This window comes from Crocodylus siamensis, chromosome 2 (assembly GCF_052110815.1).
Source record: "Crocodylus siamensis isolate JL-2025a chromosome 2, ASM5211081v1, whole genome shotgun sequence".
Lineage (NCBI taxonomy): Eukaryota > Metazoa > Chordata > Crocodylia > Crocodylidae > Crocodylus > Crocodylus siamensis.
In genome coordinates, this window is record NC_143396.1 from 220,013,762 (window position 1) to 220,032,913 (window position 19,152).

At 46.6% G+C, this 19,152-nt stretch overlaps 2 protein-coding genes across 8 annotated transcripts in view; both read right to left on the bottom strand.

Annotated features, from left to right (window-relative positions):
- The window catches only part of CKAP5 (cytoskeleton associated protein 5), a 79,828-nt gene extending 69,356 nt beyond the window's left edge, over nt 1-10,472 (bottom strand). For 3 of the 5 annotated variants that reach the window (XM_090033073.1, XM_090033077.1, XM_090033076.1), the window contains exon 1: nt 10,388-10,472. The gene's annotated coding sequence lies outside the window, so the exon portion shown is untranslated. Of the gene's footprint in view, nt 1-6,506; nt 6,654-10,387 lie in introns of those variants that run through there. The other 2 variants (XM_090033074.1, XM_090033075.1) reach the window with 2 other exon arrangements.
- A 132-nt stretch (nt 10,473-10,604) lies between these two features.
- The window catches only part of LRP4 (LDL receptor related protein 4), a 120,554-nt gene continuing 112,006 nt past the window's right edge, over nt 10,605-19,152 (bottom strand). For 2 of the 3 annotated variants that reach the window (XM_090033080.1, XM_090033079.1), the window contains exon 38: nt 10,605-18,770. In XM_090033080.1, coding sequence (XP_089889206.1) covers nt 18,435-18,770 — 336 coding nt within the window. In that variant the 3' untranslated portion in view covers nt 10,605-18,434. The remainder of the gene's footprint in view (nt 18,771-19,152) is intronic. The other variant, XM_090033081.1, reaches the window with a different exon arrangement.

Here is a 19,152-nt window from a genome sequence, read left to right on the forward strand (position 1 = left end):
CATCCTTACCAGTAGTGGTGGGCATGCCATGGAGGGGCTGGAGGGAGGAAGATTTGTTTCTAGCCCCTCTAAATGCAAAGGCAACCTTCCAGAAACAAAATAAGGCCACGATACTGGACCTTAAAAGAAAACAAAACCCTCAAAAACCTACTTTGCCAGCAAAATATCCTAGCCTGTTTTGCTCAGGAGAGAATAAACTATAAGATGTATCCATGCTGGGGCATGTTACCAGTATTGTTGTCCTGGTATACTATCTGCAAAGTGCAGCAAGTGTGGACATAGTCCAAACGTAAACAGATGCAATGCTGTCTTCCTAAAGCTGCAGACAGCTCCAAGTGTCTGCTATTCATAAGTAGTTTTGCAAAGCAGCAGCAGAGAAAAATTAACAATGTTACGGTACCCATTTAGAATTCTTAGGGGCAATGGAGAAACCCAGACTTATTTTGTGTTGCTGAGTTAGTTTTAAGGAGCTGCAGATACAAAAGCCAGAGATTCATCAGAAAACCTAAAAGAAACAGACATTCGTTAAGAAGAAATTACTGTTACCTACGAGCAATGATCCAGAAGTACTGCAAGCAGTTAAACAGTTGGATTATTCAAAACAAACCCTCATCTATGTCCATTTCATTCAGGAAGAGAAGTCAGCAACATGAGCTTGCTACTTTTCCAGTAAAAGCATTTTTGTTTATTCCAAAAATCTGCCAGTGTCAAACAAAGGCTTGTTACAAGACAGTGGATGAAACTACAGTTCCAATATTGTTTCTTGCATTAGGGTGAGAAAAGCAACAGGAAGAGGCAAGGTTATAGCTGCTGAAAGTTCCACTTTGCCCAGCACAATTCTGACACTTACTCAGGCTGATGCTTTTTACCATTGAACACAAGCACTAGCTCAGTATTATATTATCTAAACCAAGGGCAGGTAAAATACAGCCTGCAGGCAGCATCCAGCCCACCGGGAAATTTCATTCAGCCCCTAGGCAGGCACCCACCAATTAACTGTATCTGGTCTGGTCAGCAGCTGCCCCTGCTGCACTCCTCATGGGGCTGAGCCCTGCCCTCTCCCACTTCAGCCAAGTCTCAGGACCCCCTCATGAGCCACAGGGAACTCCAGGCCTGCCCCACTCCCCCTGCTGCCACATGCAAATCCCAGGACTTGCCAGATCCATGCACTGCTTGGGGAGGGGCGGTCTACCTGCCACGGATACCCTGAAGACCTGCTGCCTGCTACTGCTGTTGCCAGCAGTGGAGGCTACGCGCCATGGGGAGCTCCCAAATGCCTCCCCAACACACGCATCTTCCTCCAACACAAGCATCTTCCTCCAACACATAATATACAAAAGTAAACTTTGAGCTATCATGCAATCGCCTCTGTATATACTGTGCAAATGCACAGAAATCAAGACCAAATCATTTTTCAAATAAAATTAAAATGCTATAGTAACTAATGTTTGATTTTTAGTATATGAGTTGGATTTGTTATGGTTCAGATGGCAAGCCTCCCCCCACTTCCAGGGACAAAGAGCAGGGGTGAGGGGTGGGACTTCTGCTTCCAAGATGGTGACCAGAGGGTGGGGCACCTGTCAAGGGACAGGTTTACCCTTGCAGCCCTTGACAGCTCACTAAAACTTAAGTGGTCCTCCAGCCAAAATAACTGACCACCTCTGATCTAAACTATAACCCTATGGCTTTGTGCATATCCTATATCCTAAATAAGAGCAACCACAAAAAGCAGCAGTTTTCAGGTGTTTATCACACAGATGACATCTTCATAAAATAATCATCATCTCCTGGGCATCTTCTGCCTCATTCTTCTTTTAGGTCTGTGTGTCACCTTCCCTCCTATTTTGAGTCACATAACATGTGGCAGTTATAGTACAGGAACACAGTTTTTTACGCTATTGCATATAGCATCTGGAAATTATAAGAAACACCCAACATCCTATAAGCAAGCAGCTGTAATGATTAACCAGCAAAAAATCTCTGAAAAAAGCTAGAGATTTGCCATCTCAAAGATCACTTTTCTCAAGAAATTTGCAAGGCAGTTAATAAATCTAAGTGTCCAACATGTTACACAGTTCGTATGTTACCTTTATTGAGCAAAGCAATTTAAGATAATTGCTTCCACTGTCATTTGAGGCATACCTTAAGTCCCTCTAATGGATTCTGCATACTTTTCTTTGAATGCTAGTGGGAAGTGTTATGGCCATGTTTTGCAAAGCACTGTTCTAATTTTACCATTTGAGAGCTTCTTACCAAAGGCATATAAATGCCATCCCTTACTTTCTAACATCTAAATAGCAAGTAACCTCTGTAGACAACAATGCAAGCTATATTAAGACTGCTCCATTACTAATGGATTCACAACACTGCAGTGTTTGACCTCTGGAGCTCCTCCTACCAGTGAAACTGTTAACTAGGATGAAAAAAAAAAATTCAAATAAGGAGCATATTTTGCTTCTTTCAATCTCAATTATTAAAAATTTGGTACTAGCCCAAGAGTGAAAGCCCCACAGACTACTGAACCAAAGCAAGCTTGAGAACATTTTGTTATTATCACGATCAATAAAAGATTTATAGTTGTAAGTTTGCAGATGGGGGCGGGGAATCAAACCCCTAACAATCCTTGGTAGGACAAGCTCCTATGAGACTGAGCAGTTAAAATATGAAAAGCACCAAAGAAGGGGGTGGGGGCAAGATTCTTCAAACCTCACAGCAACTACAGAGGCAAGAGGGCTAAGAAAACTAAAAGCTGTGGCCTCCAAGCTTCACTGGTCTATGGCAACCTACCTGAACATGTTTTGCCAACATCACAGTGTACTCTCTCTGTGACCCCAGTTTAACTTTTTAATTTCCTGTAGCTACAAAAACCATTAGTGACTCTTGCAGGCTATATGCTGCTCAGAGGAAAGGGTTCAACACCACGAGATGCAAGAGTCAGTAAATGGGAAGTCTCAGGGGAACACACAGCGAGGTGGACAAATTAACCAAAGACACCAAGTCATTAAGGGGAAAGGCAACCCTTAAGTGAAAGTTTGAAGTAACCCTGAAATGCTACAAACTGGTTGCTAATTTTAACTATTTCAGTTTCACTAAGATTAAAAAAAAAAACAGCACTGTGGTTTACTTCTATTCAGAGTCCAAAAGTCTAGAACAGTTTGTAAGCGATGTCATCATTAACAAAAGTGTTGTCATCTGGTCAAATGTGTGGCAATAATGAAATGGCAGACACTTAGTTGAGATACTCTGAAGTATAGCACTTATTTCAACAAAATTAGTGTAATTTCAGCTTCCAGACTTGCATCCCATAAGAACTGCAAATAATAATAAAACTGTTTTGTCCTAATCGAGAATGGACACAAGGAAATTGTTATTTGCTGCAACTCTTTCCATCTCCATCACTTCTGTATCTGAGCATTATCATTCCACATGGTATAAGCATAGGCAGCAGAAGGGGGGAGTGGCTAATGGGGCTTAGCCCCCCCCCCCCCAACATGAGCAACAGTAGGGCTACAAAGTAGTCTCGCCACAGGCTTCTGGAAGCTGCAGCAGGGGTGGGGTGGGAGTGGGCCTGGGACAAGCAATGCACAGCTGGCAAGGCTCCGGACTGAGCCAGGAGCAGCTTGGCTCCTGCTGCTACATACCCAGGAGGAACAGGGGGGCATGTACTCCAGATCTGCACAGGGCAAGGTGGGCTGCCACTTGCTGCAGGCTGGGGCTGCACTGGGCTCTTCCTAGGAAGGGAGGCTGGGCCAGGCAACTGGCCCTGGGACTGGGGTGGGGGATGCAGCCACCCCAAAATTCACTCCCAGAACCACTGCCCACTCTGAACACAGCCCAGCCCAAGCCACCTGCCAGGCGGCCCTCACCTCACACGCAGATCTTGGGTGCATGGAATGACAGGAGCCACCACCCCCTCCCCGTGCATGCATGTACACACTCAGCCCCCCAAAATAATTTTCTCTCTCTCCACCTACGGGTACAAGTCCACTGTTCCAATGCTATTCCTATAAAGCCAGAGGTTCTCACACTGTGGGTTGCAATCCTTTTGGGGGGGGGGGGGTCACAAGCAACTTAAAAGGAGCCCGCAAGCTTCCCAGGGGGTACCTGGAATGGTGGCAGCTGCTGCCGTGTGGCAGCTCCCCATCCTCTGCCACTGCCATCCAGCATTTGTGGTCGTGGTATCACAAAGTTTGAGAACCCCTGCTATAAACTAAAGCAAACTTTTTTAGAAGACCCTAAATTCTGAAGTTCTGAAAAAATTAATAAGCCATTCCCAAGAAGATTATTTTTGAAAAGCTAAGGCATAAAGGCCACCTTAGTTTCTCCTATAGCACTGTTTTCTTCATTTGGTCAGAATTATAACCACAACAAGGGTTAGCTGATATTACAATTGCCAGTTCAGGTTGTTGTTCTTTTCTGTATATAGTTTTCCTGACAGAAAGAACTGAATACACTTGAAACACATTTGAGATCAGGCTCTATATACACAAGTTCTACTTCAAAAAAGGATATGAGTTTAGCAAAATAAAATTAGGACATATTAACACATTCTAGTAGGGCTTTCTGGACCACAACTTTTCAAGATATCATCAAGCAGAAGAAGAGTTATCTATTGAACTTTCTATTTTTTTTCTTTTTTAAGTATGAGCCTCATACATTCCTAAAATCTTTTTTGCATGTTGAAGACCACTCCTATTCTAAAACTGATGTCCAAATCAGCAACTAGGCTGGTTCTAGTAGGTTTTACACTTCTGATTTCCAATCATGAACTTTTAATGCCTACAAGAGAAGTAATGAGGAGTCAGAAGAATGAGTAACTTGGTGAACAGCAACAAACTTCCTGAATGATTACTGATATGAAGCTTGTTAGGGCTTTATTCTCCAGAGATTCTTCTCTCAAAATATTGAGCCAAGCCATGGAAGTAGGGTGGTTGTTGATTTTTCAAGAAGAGAGAAGTCTCTTATGAGATCTGCACGCACTGAAAGAGTTTCTTAACCTGTTGGTCATGACCCAAAAATGGATTACAAGAATATATGAAAGGGTTGCAAACAAATTTTAAAAATAGATCTACAAACTTTAAAAATGAATTCTTCTTTAAAGAATGAGAAAGAGGAAACCATGGCTTTTCCCTTGCAGGCTGTTGGGAGTTCCAGACTGCAAGGGGCTACTAGGGGCTCTCCATCCCCCAACACTGTGAGACTGGGGCCTGGAGGCAGCAGGTCAGGCATGAATGGCACTGGGTCAGGACTGGCCACCAATGTTTACAAATAGGTCCTGGTACAAAAAGGGTGAGAACCACTGTGTTAAAAGGGTGCCTGTGCTGAAGGAATTCCTACCCAGAAGGATGCTGGGTACCTCCACCATAGGTCCTCAACAGAAGAAAGGGGCTACTGAAACAAGCTAAAGCATCCGCAAAGTAAAATGGGGAAAAAATGCACTCCCAACAAGATGGCTCTCTAAAATGTGACAGGAAAAATGACATCTTTTTTTCTCCCAACTTCCAAGCAAGTAAGCGGTACACTAACAAAAAGTTAATTAGGTTCAGACTCCAATATTCAGCAAGTCACTTGTTATACACCTGTCTTCATGGGAATTCATCAAAATCTTGAGCTCAATAAATTAGGCCAATGACAAGACAGCCAGCTACTTTCTCTGGCAGATTTCAATATAGGCTCTTTGATGTGGCTTGGCAAGCACATTTATGAAATGGAAAAGAGGTTGTATGCAGCAAACTGACCTTCCCACACAGCTAAGAGCAAAAGGCAACCTGAATCCAGAAGCTAAAACCCCCAAAAGGCCAACATGGACAGAACCTGGCCCATGTTCTAAGAAGGGCAAAGTGGGCTGCAGCTACTGGTAGGATAGTGTTTATTCACCAGACCCCTCCCACAAAGATGGGATGTTTGCAAAGCTAAGGTACAAGCCAAGCTAAAATTGTTCTGCAGAACGGACTGAATCCTCCTAAGTAGCAGTTTGGATGTCAGACACATTTGAATGAACACCCCCCCCAACACCCATTACAAGCTGCCTCCTACTAGATAACCTCCCCCTCCAATGGCATGCATGCAGCCCTCCTTCCCCACCCCCAGCCTACTCCCCTGTCGGCCTTCTGGAAAGGCAGCCCTTAGTGTCCTGGCTCTGTCCATCAGCGGGCAGCTCATGCTGTACCCACACCCCCTTGCCTAAAGCCCAGGCCCTAGACCGCCCCCCCCCCCGGCGATGCCCAGCAGGGCCCCACCTCCCCCGAAAGCCGCAGCTTGCGGACATTTTGCAGCGAGCAAGCAGAGCCGAGCCGAGCGGAGGGGTGCCGCAGGCCCAAGGAGCTCGGCCCGGCCGGGGGCTGCGGCTCTGTGCGACCCACCCCCAGGCCGGCTGTAGCCAAGTAGGCCGCCCGCCCCGCATTGTTTATCCCCGCAGCCTCCCCCGCGCCGCGGGCCCCGACAGCGCAGCCGCCGCCCCCGATCGGGGCCCGCGTAGCCCAGGGCGCAGCAGGCCGGGCACTCACCCACCGACAGCCGCAGCGTGGCCCGGCCCGGCTTAACGGCAGCAGCGGACAGAGAGCCGCATTTCTGAGCCCGGCTGGGAAGGAGGCGCCTCCTCCGGGGCGGGGCGGGGCGCAGCGCGCTGCAGCCGGCGCCGCCTGCCCCCGCCTCCCGCCATACCTAGGAGGGAAGGGAGGAGGAGGAGAGGAAACCCCTCCATGTGCCAGACAAAGGCGATCGGGCCCCCCCTCCTCCCGGCATTTCACCGCCCCGCGCCCTTGCCCAAGCTCCAGCCCCTCCGCGCCACCCCACCGAGCCGGCGTCACCCCCGCGGGGCCTTGGCTGCTGCCTCCCTTGAGAGCTGCACAGCCGCGCCTGGCTCCCTCCCGTGGGAAGAGGGTGTGGGCCCCCAGCGATCTGCCCGGCCCGCTTGACAGGCCACAGGCTCCTCCATGCTGCTGGCTACGAAGCCACTCTGTGGAGCAGCAAGAGCCAACACCATGGTGCATGGGGGGTGCTGGCTGTGGGGAGGAATTCATGAAATCAGAGCCTCAAACGTCAATACCCCATCACAGGTTTTTAGCCAGAGCCCCCACCCAAAAACATATAGCTAAAAGCCATGAGCAAGTTCCTCAACGTTTGTGTACAATGGTTACAGATGGGTCATTCCCCTCCCCCACCCCAAGTTGGGTGGCACACAACAACCAAGGCCATTTAATGAAATAAAGAATTACAGCTTGGCACTGGGGAGGGATCAGGGGTGGCAATGAAGGGCTGAAATGATAGGATCTTAGGCTAGGGGTGTAAACCAATAGCCTAAAAAACAGAGCAGGTTCCAAGAAACACTTGAAGGTGTAACCCATCACTGGCAATGCCACTTCCTTTTTTGTTTGAGATCAAGGCACCCATTCTAGAATGAAGATCATCTGCACCCAAGCCTGGTATAATGGAAGTATCCATACATTATGCCAGACTGTGCCCCTCCAGCCTTCTGCTCAGATAGCCTGAAGAAAGGGGTTTGGCTCTGGGCACTGGCACAAACTCTGTTCATGGCCCAGATTTCTGAAGTGCACAACAGCTGCCTCTATTGAATGTTTGGAAGTTGCTGTAACCAAGCTACTTAAGTAATTGTTTCTATGCCACCTTGCTTCAAAGCATAGATGCCCAGCCCCAAGTGATCTGCAATAACTCAGCTCCAGAGTCTCCTTAGGTTGGACAGATGCCCAAAACAACAACATTGTCCACATGGTACAGCCAAGGTTTAATTTAGTTGTAGATCTACCAGGTTTTCCTGCAGCACATTTTAGACCGCTTCTCCCTTCCTCAAAGTCACAGGGGAGGCTCACACTTGGCTGTTCTATACTGTAAAGGCACCTGCAATAGTTAAACTGATGCCAAAACAAAAATAGCAAGGCTAGTATGGACTGAGATCATCCATTCAGTTCCTTCCCAACTTTGCACAAAATCCATAAACCAAGTCATAGTACATCAGTGGTCTGAACGTAACATTACAGGTTTTTAAAGACAGGAATACAGGAAATTCGGAATAAAAAATAACCAAGTTATCCTGAACCTGTAACAAAGTCAAAGGGAAGTGGGGAGAAGGGGTGAAGGAACCAGATGCATATTGTAACTTTCTGTACAAGAGTTTCTTTTTTGGTAGCATCATAACTTTGAGTGCCTTAATATTACCCATATATATGGATATGCTGCTTGGGATCATTCTAGTTGCTCACCATGGAAGCTTACAAGTTAGACTGTTAATAAACTGGAGAGAATTATAATTATTCTCCATCAGATACTCAAATCCCAGTTTTTTCCCCTCTGTTCTTTGTAAAGGGCCCAAATTCCAGATGTTGCTCAGCAAAATAGGGGTTCATGCTTTTATTTGACAGCTTTTAGGTCAAAGGTCATTAGACATACAACTAGCATCTTTTCATATATGTAAAGTTTAGGTTGTTAGATCATAACAGAAAGAGGGCAAACATTAGCATGGAAATGCCTTAAATCACAATCCAGAAGAGAAACACGCATGTAAAAAAATAAAGAATTATATTTTACAATGCATGTATTTGGTTCTAATACATAAAGAAATATAGGACACCTTACATCTCTAGAGGAATGTTTAAGATAATTTGGCCAGTTTCACCAATTTTCCACCCTTCAGTAACAATCTAGGTCTTTTAATTGCATGCAGATCTCACTCACATGCACACACATACACCCTCTAGTTTTCTGAGCTTCCTGAGAATTATTCACTACATTTTTTAACTCCAAGTTTAGTTGCTTCTGTTGAGAGCCATGTTAGAAGCACAGGTTACTAACCTGGCTAGTATTTAGCTCAGTATGCTTTGATGTAACAATTGCTTTTTTTCAGAACAAAAGTTGCAGGTCAAGGAAAATATGTGCAAGTTTTCAAAACGGAAGTTTCCTTATCCTTGCAGCATAGGAGACCAGAACAAGGCCAAACTTGGGAAAGAGACCGACAGAATTTGGTCAACTTCTGACAAGCTCAGTTGATCTATGGATGTTGAGAAGTCAATACCTACAAGGCTAGTGCTTACTCACTTGACTGCCATCTTCTTGGTCTCATCACTTGTATTTCATGAGTATATTACAAATACACCTCTACCCATATTAAATTTGGTAACCTTTTTTTAGGTTTAAATATAGGCCAGAGGTTACCTGCCAGCATCTTTCTAAATATGCATCTTTTAGGGCCATGGCCTGCAGAGACAGACTGTGTAAACTCAGAGCTCACATGGCATCACCCTGCCAGCACAGTAGAGCAAAACCCTCTCACTGCAGACAGTCCAACAACAAAACAAATGGCTCTATTCTTTTTGCAAATGAGAACTGGAAGAGTTATGCAATATACAGGACCAACAATCTCAGGTTGAAGCAAGGGAAGCTGAGGTTAGATATGAGGAGAAACTCTCACTAGGTAGGTAGTAAAGCACTGGAATCATTTACCCAGAGAGGATGTGGAATCTTTGTTCTCAGAGGTTTTTAAGACCCAGGGAGACAGAGTTGGCTGGGATGATAATCGGTGGGGAGAGCCCTGCTTTGTGCAAGGGGTTGGACGAGATAAGTGGTTTTCAGCCTTTTTTCATTTTGCGGACTCCTAAAGAATTTGGAAGGAGGTGCAGCCCTCTCTGAATTGTAAGCATGAGTATTTGCGTATTTCTGATGGATCACAATCGTCTTTCACACACCCCTTAGATGTATTCTGCAGACCCCCAGAGATCCACGGACCACATATTGAAAGCCACTGCACAAGGCTAGACAGCCTCCTCGGGTCCCTTCCCGCTCCTGTTTTCCCAGATTCTCTATACAGCCCTGAAGTTCAGCGCCCAGGACGACAGCTGCCTCCTAACCAAAGAAACAGAACCACTTCCAGACAGCTGGAATCAAACTGCACCAGCGGGGGCTTGCACAGGAGCAGCAGAAACCTTGCGGCTCCGAGGCAGAAGAGACAGGCCCCGGACAGCCAGCAGCCCGGCTGAACGCCTCGCGGAGCCCTGCCCCTCGCACGTAGGCTGCAGCCGAGGAGCAGTCGCGGGCAAGAGGCAGGATGCGGCTGCCCAGAAGCCCTACGGCCCCGCGTCCCGCCGGAGACTAGGACACGCACCACGCAGAGGCAGCCGCCACCGAGCCGCAAGGCCCCAGCCCGGGAACAGCGGACCGGCCAATCCCGGGGCACCCACGGGCCGCCGCGACACCGAAGCTCTGCCCCGCCCGTGACCCTGCCCCTACCCGCCGCCCAGCGAGGGGGAAGGGTCCACGCGCGGCACCGGGGAAGCCCCAGGGTTCGCGTCGCCACACCCCGCGCGAGCCGCGGCAGGCGGGGGCGGGAGCGGGGGGGCCGGCCGGCCGACGGGCCAGGGCAGGTAGCGGCGCTCACCTAGGCCCGGCTGGGTCGGGCGCGGGCAGCCAGGAGCCTCCTCAGCAACGGGGTTTGAAATCACTACCCCGCCCGCACCTCCCAGTGTCCTGAGCGCTCATTGGCCGCCGCCGGCCTCGCCCCCGCCGCCTCATTGGGCGGTTTGAACGCGGCTTGTGCCACGCACTGAGCTGTGCTCTTAAAGGGGCAGGTGCGGAGGCCTCCGGGTCGAGGCTGTAGAGGTGGGCTTGCAGCTTGCCAGCCTCCAGGGAGGATGGCATGGCCTGGACCGGTCCTTGCCTCAGAGAGGCACTGGGCTGCCCTATGTTACACGTATGCCACAGTAGTGAATCACACAGTAAGTGTAGGCTGGCCATGCTTGCAAAGGGATGATCACACCATGAACATATGCAACCAGCTCCAAAGTTAGTGCTTGAAAGTATGCAGCAACTTTATACCTGGGTTCTATCCAGCTTTAGTTTGAATGTGTGACAAGGCCCCTCTTAGATGAACTAGATTAGAGTGTGTGCACACAAAGTTTGGTGGGTAGCAATACATCTAGAGATATAAGCATAGGCAGATGTAGGATTTTGAAAGGGAGGGTACAGATTGAGGGGCATCAGCACATAAAATATAGCACATTTTTCTCTAGATAGAAATAGGAAGGTTCCTTTATAAACTAGAGGGCCAGAGCTGGATTATTCAGTCTAGGATTGTAGTAAAACCAAATATAACTTCATCAGAATGAGTTTACAAACAAATCTGCAGGGCTATGAATTGGCTTCTGTGGGAATGAAGCTCCTAACACACAGCAGAGTTGCAAAACAAAGGCTAGATTGATGGGAGGAACATCACAACCATTAAAAGGAAGAGAGGGTCATTAACAACTGTGGAATAAAGAGTTGAGAAGGGATCAGGGGTGTTAGAAACAGCCAGGAAGTCAAGTAGCGACCTCAGCACTGTCTGACTAGATTTGCTGCTGCTGCTACTGCCAGGCAGTTGGTGGAGCAGGATTGGTGGGTGGATGCAAGTGCCCTAGTGCACCTCCCCCCGATCCGCCCCTGGATATATGATACACAGAGAAAGTACAAGCCTTCTGAGCTGATGCTCACTTCATCAGATGCCAGGAAAGGATATGCTGAAAGCAGAGTATGAAGAGAGCATCTGATGACCTGAGCTCCAGCCCAGGAAATATTGTGTTCGCAGTCTATCTTGGTCAGATCTACCCTGCCTTCACCCTGGTTGAGACTCACCTGTCTAAACCACTCTCACAAGTCTTATGCAAGTACAGCTGCCAGCAGTTTGCTGACTTGCTCAATTTGGGTGGTATGAAATTAGCTAGGTGGCCTGAAGGCTCAGTAGACAGGGAAGAGGACTCAGTCAAACTATTAAAATGAATCAGTCACATGAAGACTCACCTGCCAGAGATGGAACTTCCTTATCAACTTCATCAAGACACTAGACCTAAAAAAAAAGATTCCATAACTTTGGTGCAGGTACAAATAAAAGCAAAAAGTCTGGTCTTTTCAATTCACTTTTTTTACCAGAACATGACTTGGTTTTGCTGATTGTGCCAGGATTAAGACTTCTGTATTTACTTTCCAGGGCTGAGAGATCAGTGACAAGCTTTCTATAAATTTTACATGGCAGAATCAACAGATTTAGATGTTTACTCTGTACTCATTGTGGTATCCAAGCATTTAAAGCATTGGTTTTCTACCTTTTTATAGAATCCTAGCTTTTGGGAATTGAGCAACATGCTATTGCAAAAACTAATTTATTACAGTGCTAACCGCCTTGCAGAGAGGCTGGTCAGTGGGAGGTGGGCAGCATCCAGGGAGAGAATAGACTGGGCCCACACTTATCTCCTTACATCCAGTGCCACCCCAGGGTGCTCTGACAGCTTCTTTGAGAATCCCTGATTGAAAGCATTGTATGGATCTTGTCTATGAGTATAGAAAACTACTCGTTTAAAAAAAAAGCATTAAACACAAAAATCTAGAAGGTATTTAGACTAGGATTTTAACCATCATGTGTATCCCGCTTAAACTTAATTTCTCTAGTAAATGTACATGGCCAAATTTCACTCTGGCAATCATGCTTTCACTAAAGCTAAACAGTGGTGAATTTAGGTTCTGCTACAGCCATCAACAGGTGTATTGTAGTAGTGTATTATTTAGTCATTAGGATTGCTAAATACTATAAAAAGGCATGCTATGCAAGAGGACAAGCTAGCATTATGTGAGCTTTTCATATTATGGTTTCTTATTGTTCAAAGACAATATAATATTTGGTTAGTTTACAGTTAAATTCTATTTGTTTGGTACTAACAACACAGAAATGTTCACACAAGAAAAGAGAACTCAGCTCTTCTTGCTGATGTAGTTGAATATATGCATTAGGTGTTATATGTACTTATGCAGCTCTGGAACCTCCCCAGTAAAACTACAGACCATACCTACACACCTAAAAGCCTTACTGGTGTAGGCTGGAACTAATTTGGTGTAGAAAATCTGTCATGCAGGCACAACACGTGTCCTTTTCACCCTGATCACTTTCAACATCTAAAGGGATTAAGGGAAAAGGAGTCTCAGGGCAGAGTCTAAAGTGAAGGACTTCAGTCACAAACATAGATGCTTTTGGAAAGTTACAATTATGGGAAAATGGGGTTAGCTTAAAAGGCAGGTTGTTAACTATCATCATGAAAAGAAACGGCAGCATGTTTCAATTATTCAGCACTCTGTCCTCCTCCCCCAGTATATTCAAAAGTCAGTGTTTATAGTGAGGAACCAGCTGTCAGAACACATCTTGCTTCTATCTCTGCATGGCTTACTTCATAAGCACAGAGAAATTATTTCCTGCAGGGATAGTGGTAGCATCCTCCCCTTCCATGGCAGGTCTGATGCAAAGTTCATTAAACTTTGTAAAGAGATTTTAGACCTTCATAAGGAAGAATCTAGAAAGAGTCACTGGTAGCAACAATCCTACCTTGTATTTGCAGTACCATAATTAAACATCTCATCCATTACCCATCTTATTTTGGCCAATTTAAAAGATTCATTAGTAGTTATTTAGAGCTATTTAAAAGTGCCAGAAAAAAATAGACAAAGAACTCAGGAATCGAATATAGCTTCTGCTCCTCTTCATTCCCGCTCTGATCTCCTCAGGACTACCCCTTTTCATTAGGAAAAAGCAGGGCTTACATCAATTTGGTCACCATGTCCTTCAGAATTAGGCTACTCTTGCTTTTAGTGCCATGCTAATCTAGTAGTGAGGGGAGAAGGCAGTGAGTTTGCTACATTTAAAGCTGTACTTGGATCTTTTTTGACACTGGGCCCCAGTTCAAGCTTCAACTGGTGGAAGTCATGTTATAGTCAGTTTGATGGTCAGCAGAGTCCACCCATCCAAAATGCTTATTGAGCATGCAAATAAAGACCAAGGCTGTTCCTTCAAAGAATGTGGGTAGCATACATGATTCACAACTCAACACCAGGCAGAGTGATTAAGAAAAGCTAAATTTATATTAAATTATCATCAACCCCTAAAATACTGAACATAGTGGTTAAATAACTCCAGAAAGTCCAATGTCTCCAGTGAGTAACGTTAAAACCATTACACAGGAACGCAGGGGAATCACTGCCGTTAGCTCAGGACAGACAGGAAAGAGGTTTGCTTTTTACACAGTAAATCAGTGCTGAAGAGATCATCCCCCAGCTGTGGCCTTTCTACATTCCATACAGCCCAAGTGCAATGAGGGCCTTCTCCTCCCCAGCATGGGGAAGTGTGATGTACCCCCAGCAGCATCTCACAAGGGCTGTCTGCACACATTAGGGAATATCACTTTTGCTCATCTCACTAGTGGAACAGAGGCTGCAGTAAATTTCATGCCCTATCTCCCCAGTGTAGCAGTCCCACAATCTCTACAGGAGTTGGAAGGGAGAACATACTTGAATAGTCTTGGGGCTGGAATGTGCAGGATGCCTTCCACAGAGGACAAATGGGTATGTCAGGTAGAGTTTAAGCACTGCTAGCTGCTGGAAAGAGTTTTCCTGGGGTATAGATACCAGGAAGGGTAATTGCTCTGGGTTCCCCTTTGTTCAGAAACTGTTTAATACCTCCCCTACAGCAGTGGTCTCCAAACTTTTTTGATTGCGCACCCCTATCAGTAAAAAATTTTTGAGCACGCACCTCCAATATATGTATATTTATATAAATATAAATAGAAGTTCTAATATTTTCTTCCCGCACCCCAATGGATCGTCTTGCACACCCCTCACTTTGGAGACCACTGCCCTACAGGACATGCTTCTCTGTGGTATAGCAGCTGCCTCCACACAACAGCTATCTGCAGGGAGCCTGCCTCTACAAAAATCCTATCCATGTCCCTGGGCCTTCCCTTTTCATTCTTTACTGGTAACTCAAGCAGTTTTTCTTTGCGCAGGTTCACTGATGGCATGTCTATGCAGCACAATGTTGCACAGTGTAGAAATACCCAACCTGGCTCTACATGAAGTAACATGGGGTGTAGACAGACATAGCCATTGAAACATTTCCAAGTGAAATATACCTGGTAACATTTCACAAAGGAAATGTTTCAGCCAGTGGGCATATGTATACTCTTGTGCTGCTCTGACTGGGGCATTTCAATACTGCAGCCTCCTCTAGTGGCAACCAAGAGGTGCTAGACAGGCTGCAGCAACCTGAGTCTCTGCTCTCAGCTCACTCCTCTTTCCTCACACAGAAGAAGGGGGGGAGCCAAATGGAGAGGGGAAAGGGGGCGGGGTCCCAAATCCTCCCTCTCCTCTCCCCCTCTGAGTAGAAAGGTCCAGGGGATTGGGAATGGAAGGCTAGATTCTAGTAATGGCCCTTGTGGTGCAGGGTGCAGACTCCAGCCCCAGGCAAGCCCTCATGCGCTCACAGCAGGCGCACACAGCTGAAAAGGGGAATATTCCGAAATAGTATTTCACCTAAAGAGGTATTATTTTGGAAGGTTTCAGCCACATTTAAGACTTTGTAAATGGCTTATATGCTGTTTAGGGGCCCTTTGAAATATTTTAAAGGTACAGTGCTGTGCACGGTAGACATACCCAACCTGGCTCTACATGAAGTAACATAGGCACCAAAATGTTTCCAAGTCAAATGTACTTGGCTGAGGCATTTCAATACTGCAGCCTCCTCTAGCAGCAGCCAAGAGGTACTAGACAGGCTGCAGCAAGATGCAGCAACTGAAATGTTTCAATTGTTAAGTGCGTCCATGCTCTCAGGTACTGAAACCAGCATAGCTGTATTAGAATGGTGCTCTATTCAGTCTGAGTCCTACTAGTTCAGAGCTAGTTCAGTTATTGCTGTACAACACTTCATTGTGCCATGTAGACATACCTCTGAGTCCTCAGTGAGGGGACTGGGTACATATATCCGATCCTTCCCTCCTCAGTGCCTGGAGTTTTGATATGCAGTGCAGAGTAACACAGTAACACAGTCTGTCAGAACAGGAGTAGGAATGTGCCCCAGAATGTCTGAGTCTTCTTCCACACACTCATACCCCCTCCTGCTGCTGCTGCTGCAGCCACCTTTTCTAGCTCCTGCACATAGGCTCCCCCACAACTGGACTCTTCCCCTCCTGCACCTGAACTCTTTGATCTTCCAGAAGTAGCCTAGACAGCCCAAGTCTATGTCAGTGAGCTGTGCACTGCTTTGATTCCTGCTGCTCTGCTTCTTACATTGAGTCCAGGCCTCTATCTGGCAGGGCCTCAGCAGCTGGTACTACACAAAGCACAAGTGGCACCTGGAACAACAATTTCCAGCCTGGAGCCAAATAATTAGATTTAAATTAAAATTCAATTCAAAATAATTTCTCCCTCTGGGAGCAGGAAAAAGTTATACATTAACTTAAGGAAATTCCAAAGTCTTAACTCTAAGCCCACTTCCCACAGGACTGTGCACCAGCTGTACCTGGAATCTGAGCCTTGGCTTGGGTAGTGTAAGTTGAAACCTTCTCCTAGCTACAGAACCATCCCTTGATTTACCTACTATTGCCCATCAGCTGGTAATGGTCACATTCTGCAGTGGACAGCAGAGCCTCTGCAAAGTGAGCATGGGCTAGAACAGGGACTGACTTTGTTCACTAACTGGAAAAATACTGCTTGGAAAATACAACCCATCCAAATTCCCACTCTACATAGCTGCCCCAGCCCTAGCTGCATCCTCCTCATGTCATGCATGGGATGTGACAGAAGTCCCAAGTAGGGATCCTTCACAGGTGTTGCAAGGATCTCCTTCCTTGGATCATTTTGCTTCCAAACAACTGGCCTGGGATTTAATGTTTTACCTTCAGTAACAACATCCATAAATGTGAAAGAAAGGAAGGGACTAAACTCCATTTTGGGAGCTTTTTCACCCCTTTGTTCTCTACATAGGGTTACAGAGTGGTGGGTCAAGGGACAATGGTTCCAGAGCAGGTCAAGGCTCCAAATTGCTAGGGATGCTTTCTGGAAGCTCAAATAATGGCATTGATGGTTTTCTATCCCTTGCCTTCCTTGACCCCTCCCCAAAACTGAGACTAATTCAAAAGTGGTTTGTCTTATTTCCATACAGGTGCTTATTACTCATACCAGGCCTGGCATATCATACAGAGTGTAAGGCCAAACACCAGCTCCCTTGCAGCTATGAAGGATCTGGGAGGAAAGCAACCATGCACTGTGCTGATGGGAGCCTAACACAGGGGAAAGGCTTTACAGAGCCCAGAATTCAACTAGGTCCTCCCACAGCTGACAAGAAGAACACAGTTCCCCCTGCAGAGGTCTGTTTGCCACTAACTTACAAGTGCAGGTCAACTTGATAAACCAGTATTTTACAACGGTGCCTATAGCTCCATGACCCCAGGTCAAATTGGCTCAGTTTTAGTAAGAGTTAGTTTTCCTATGTGTCAGCACTGTAGGCCTCTAGTGCATCAGTCTGGGAATGTCCCATTTCCTACATCACCAGTTATAAAAGATTGTAGAGGCTGAAACAGGCCCTCAGCTGCACCCAGGCAGCCCACTGGCCTTCCAGAAGTAGAAGTGGTTGGTCTTCTTTCTGGAACCTGGCAACTATTTTTGCTGATGATGCAGGAAGAGGAAAAGAATCTGGTTCTTTCTCCTAAGCTCTGAGATGAACTTTCCTTATCACTACAGGGCTAGCAAAAGAACAATTAAATCTCTGTCCACATATGTGGTAGCTGACTCCAGTATGCATGGGTAGCAGTTGTGAAGGTGCTATGTGCATGGAGTCATTTTCCAGAGTAGAAGCAGAGTGGACAGGTGCCTGTGGTGAGGTGAACAGGAGCAGCGTCCATTGCCAGCAACAGTCCCAGTGCTCCAGTCCCAGGATTCATCATAGCTCCAAATTAACATAAAAACCATTGCAGAAGTCCATAATTTCATTTCTGCTGATTTGGCCAGGATTGCGACTTCTGTATTCAGAAGACAATAGTGACACTCTAATCGTGTGCAACATGGCAGCTGTGACTGCTCTCCTTATCTCCACATAAGTCACCTTTGACTACATCCTTCAGCCATGAAGCCCACCCTCCACTTGACATAACCCATTAATCAAGGAAGAGTGAGCATAGCACAACACCCAGCTGGTGCTGCTCACACCTGACTAAGGGGCAATAATATACATTAAGCCTGATCAGGAGCTAGCAGTAGAGTAGCTCTGCTCTCTTAGGGACATGAATTATGAGCTGGACAGTGCAGGACTCTCAGGTTACCATAGGGAACAGAATCTGAGCCAGACTTAGCCCAGAGAGTCACTGCAGAAGTTAACACGGCAGCTTTCGGGAAAAAGGAACATATAAATAAACCACAAACAGTGAGAATGAGCCAAAAAGGTCTCAGGGTTCCATCCCCCCAGCCACAAGAACACAGTCTGGCTCAGGCTTCTTGCCAGATGGTAACTGCAGTCTCTAGGCTCCGTGAAACTGGGAGGCTAGCCTCTGGGCTCCTCCTGCATGGCAGGCAGAGTCCTGTCTCATTCATGCAGAGCAGAGGCTGCAGAGGGTATGAGCATCCTGAAGATAGAATGTGCTTTAGACCTCGCTCTCCGTGGAGGGCTTGCGTTGGTGTTTCCAGCCTGTGTCTGGGAGTGAGCCGCGCCGCTCAGGAGTGGCTGCTGCAGTGTTGACACTGCTGCACTCAGACTGCTCCTCCTGTAGCAACTGCTCAGTTTCGGTATCATCCAGTGAGCCAGAACTGGCCTGGATAGAAACCGTGTCTGTCTTCATGCAGACATGGTCCCGGAGAATTCCTCCCCGGGAGCTCCGTATCTGCTTGAGGTCATCCCACTCAGAATCGTCACTGGACAGGAGGCATATACCTTCCACAATCTTGATCTTCTCCTTGGTGTAGCTGTGATCAGGACTAGCCTGTGAAAAGGGAAACCACAGAATGAAAGATGCCTGCAGAGGATTGGTTACCCCTTGCCAAAGAACAAAACAGGCTGGAATGAAGGCAGGCAGCAAAGCAAGCAGAAGGGCTGGACTTCAATGCAAAGGGTAACCGGCTCTTGCAATGAAGGCACTAGTAGAGTCCACTTTAGGCTTCCCCTCACCATACTCAGCCCAACAGACCCTTACCCTCCTCAGAGGAGCTTCTATCTCATACTTCAGGCTCCTTCAATCTGAGGACAGACAATGGGAAAAAGGTGGTCCTTATGATTCAATTGCGTAATGCAAGCAATGCCATTTTGGGGCCAATAAAAATCTTATACCGGAGCCCACACAGGACAGAAAAACAAAGGGAAGCAGA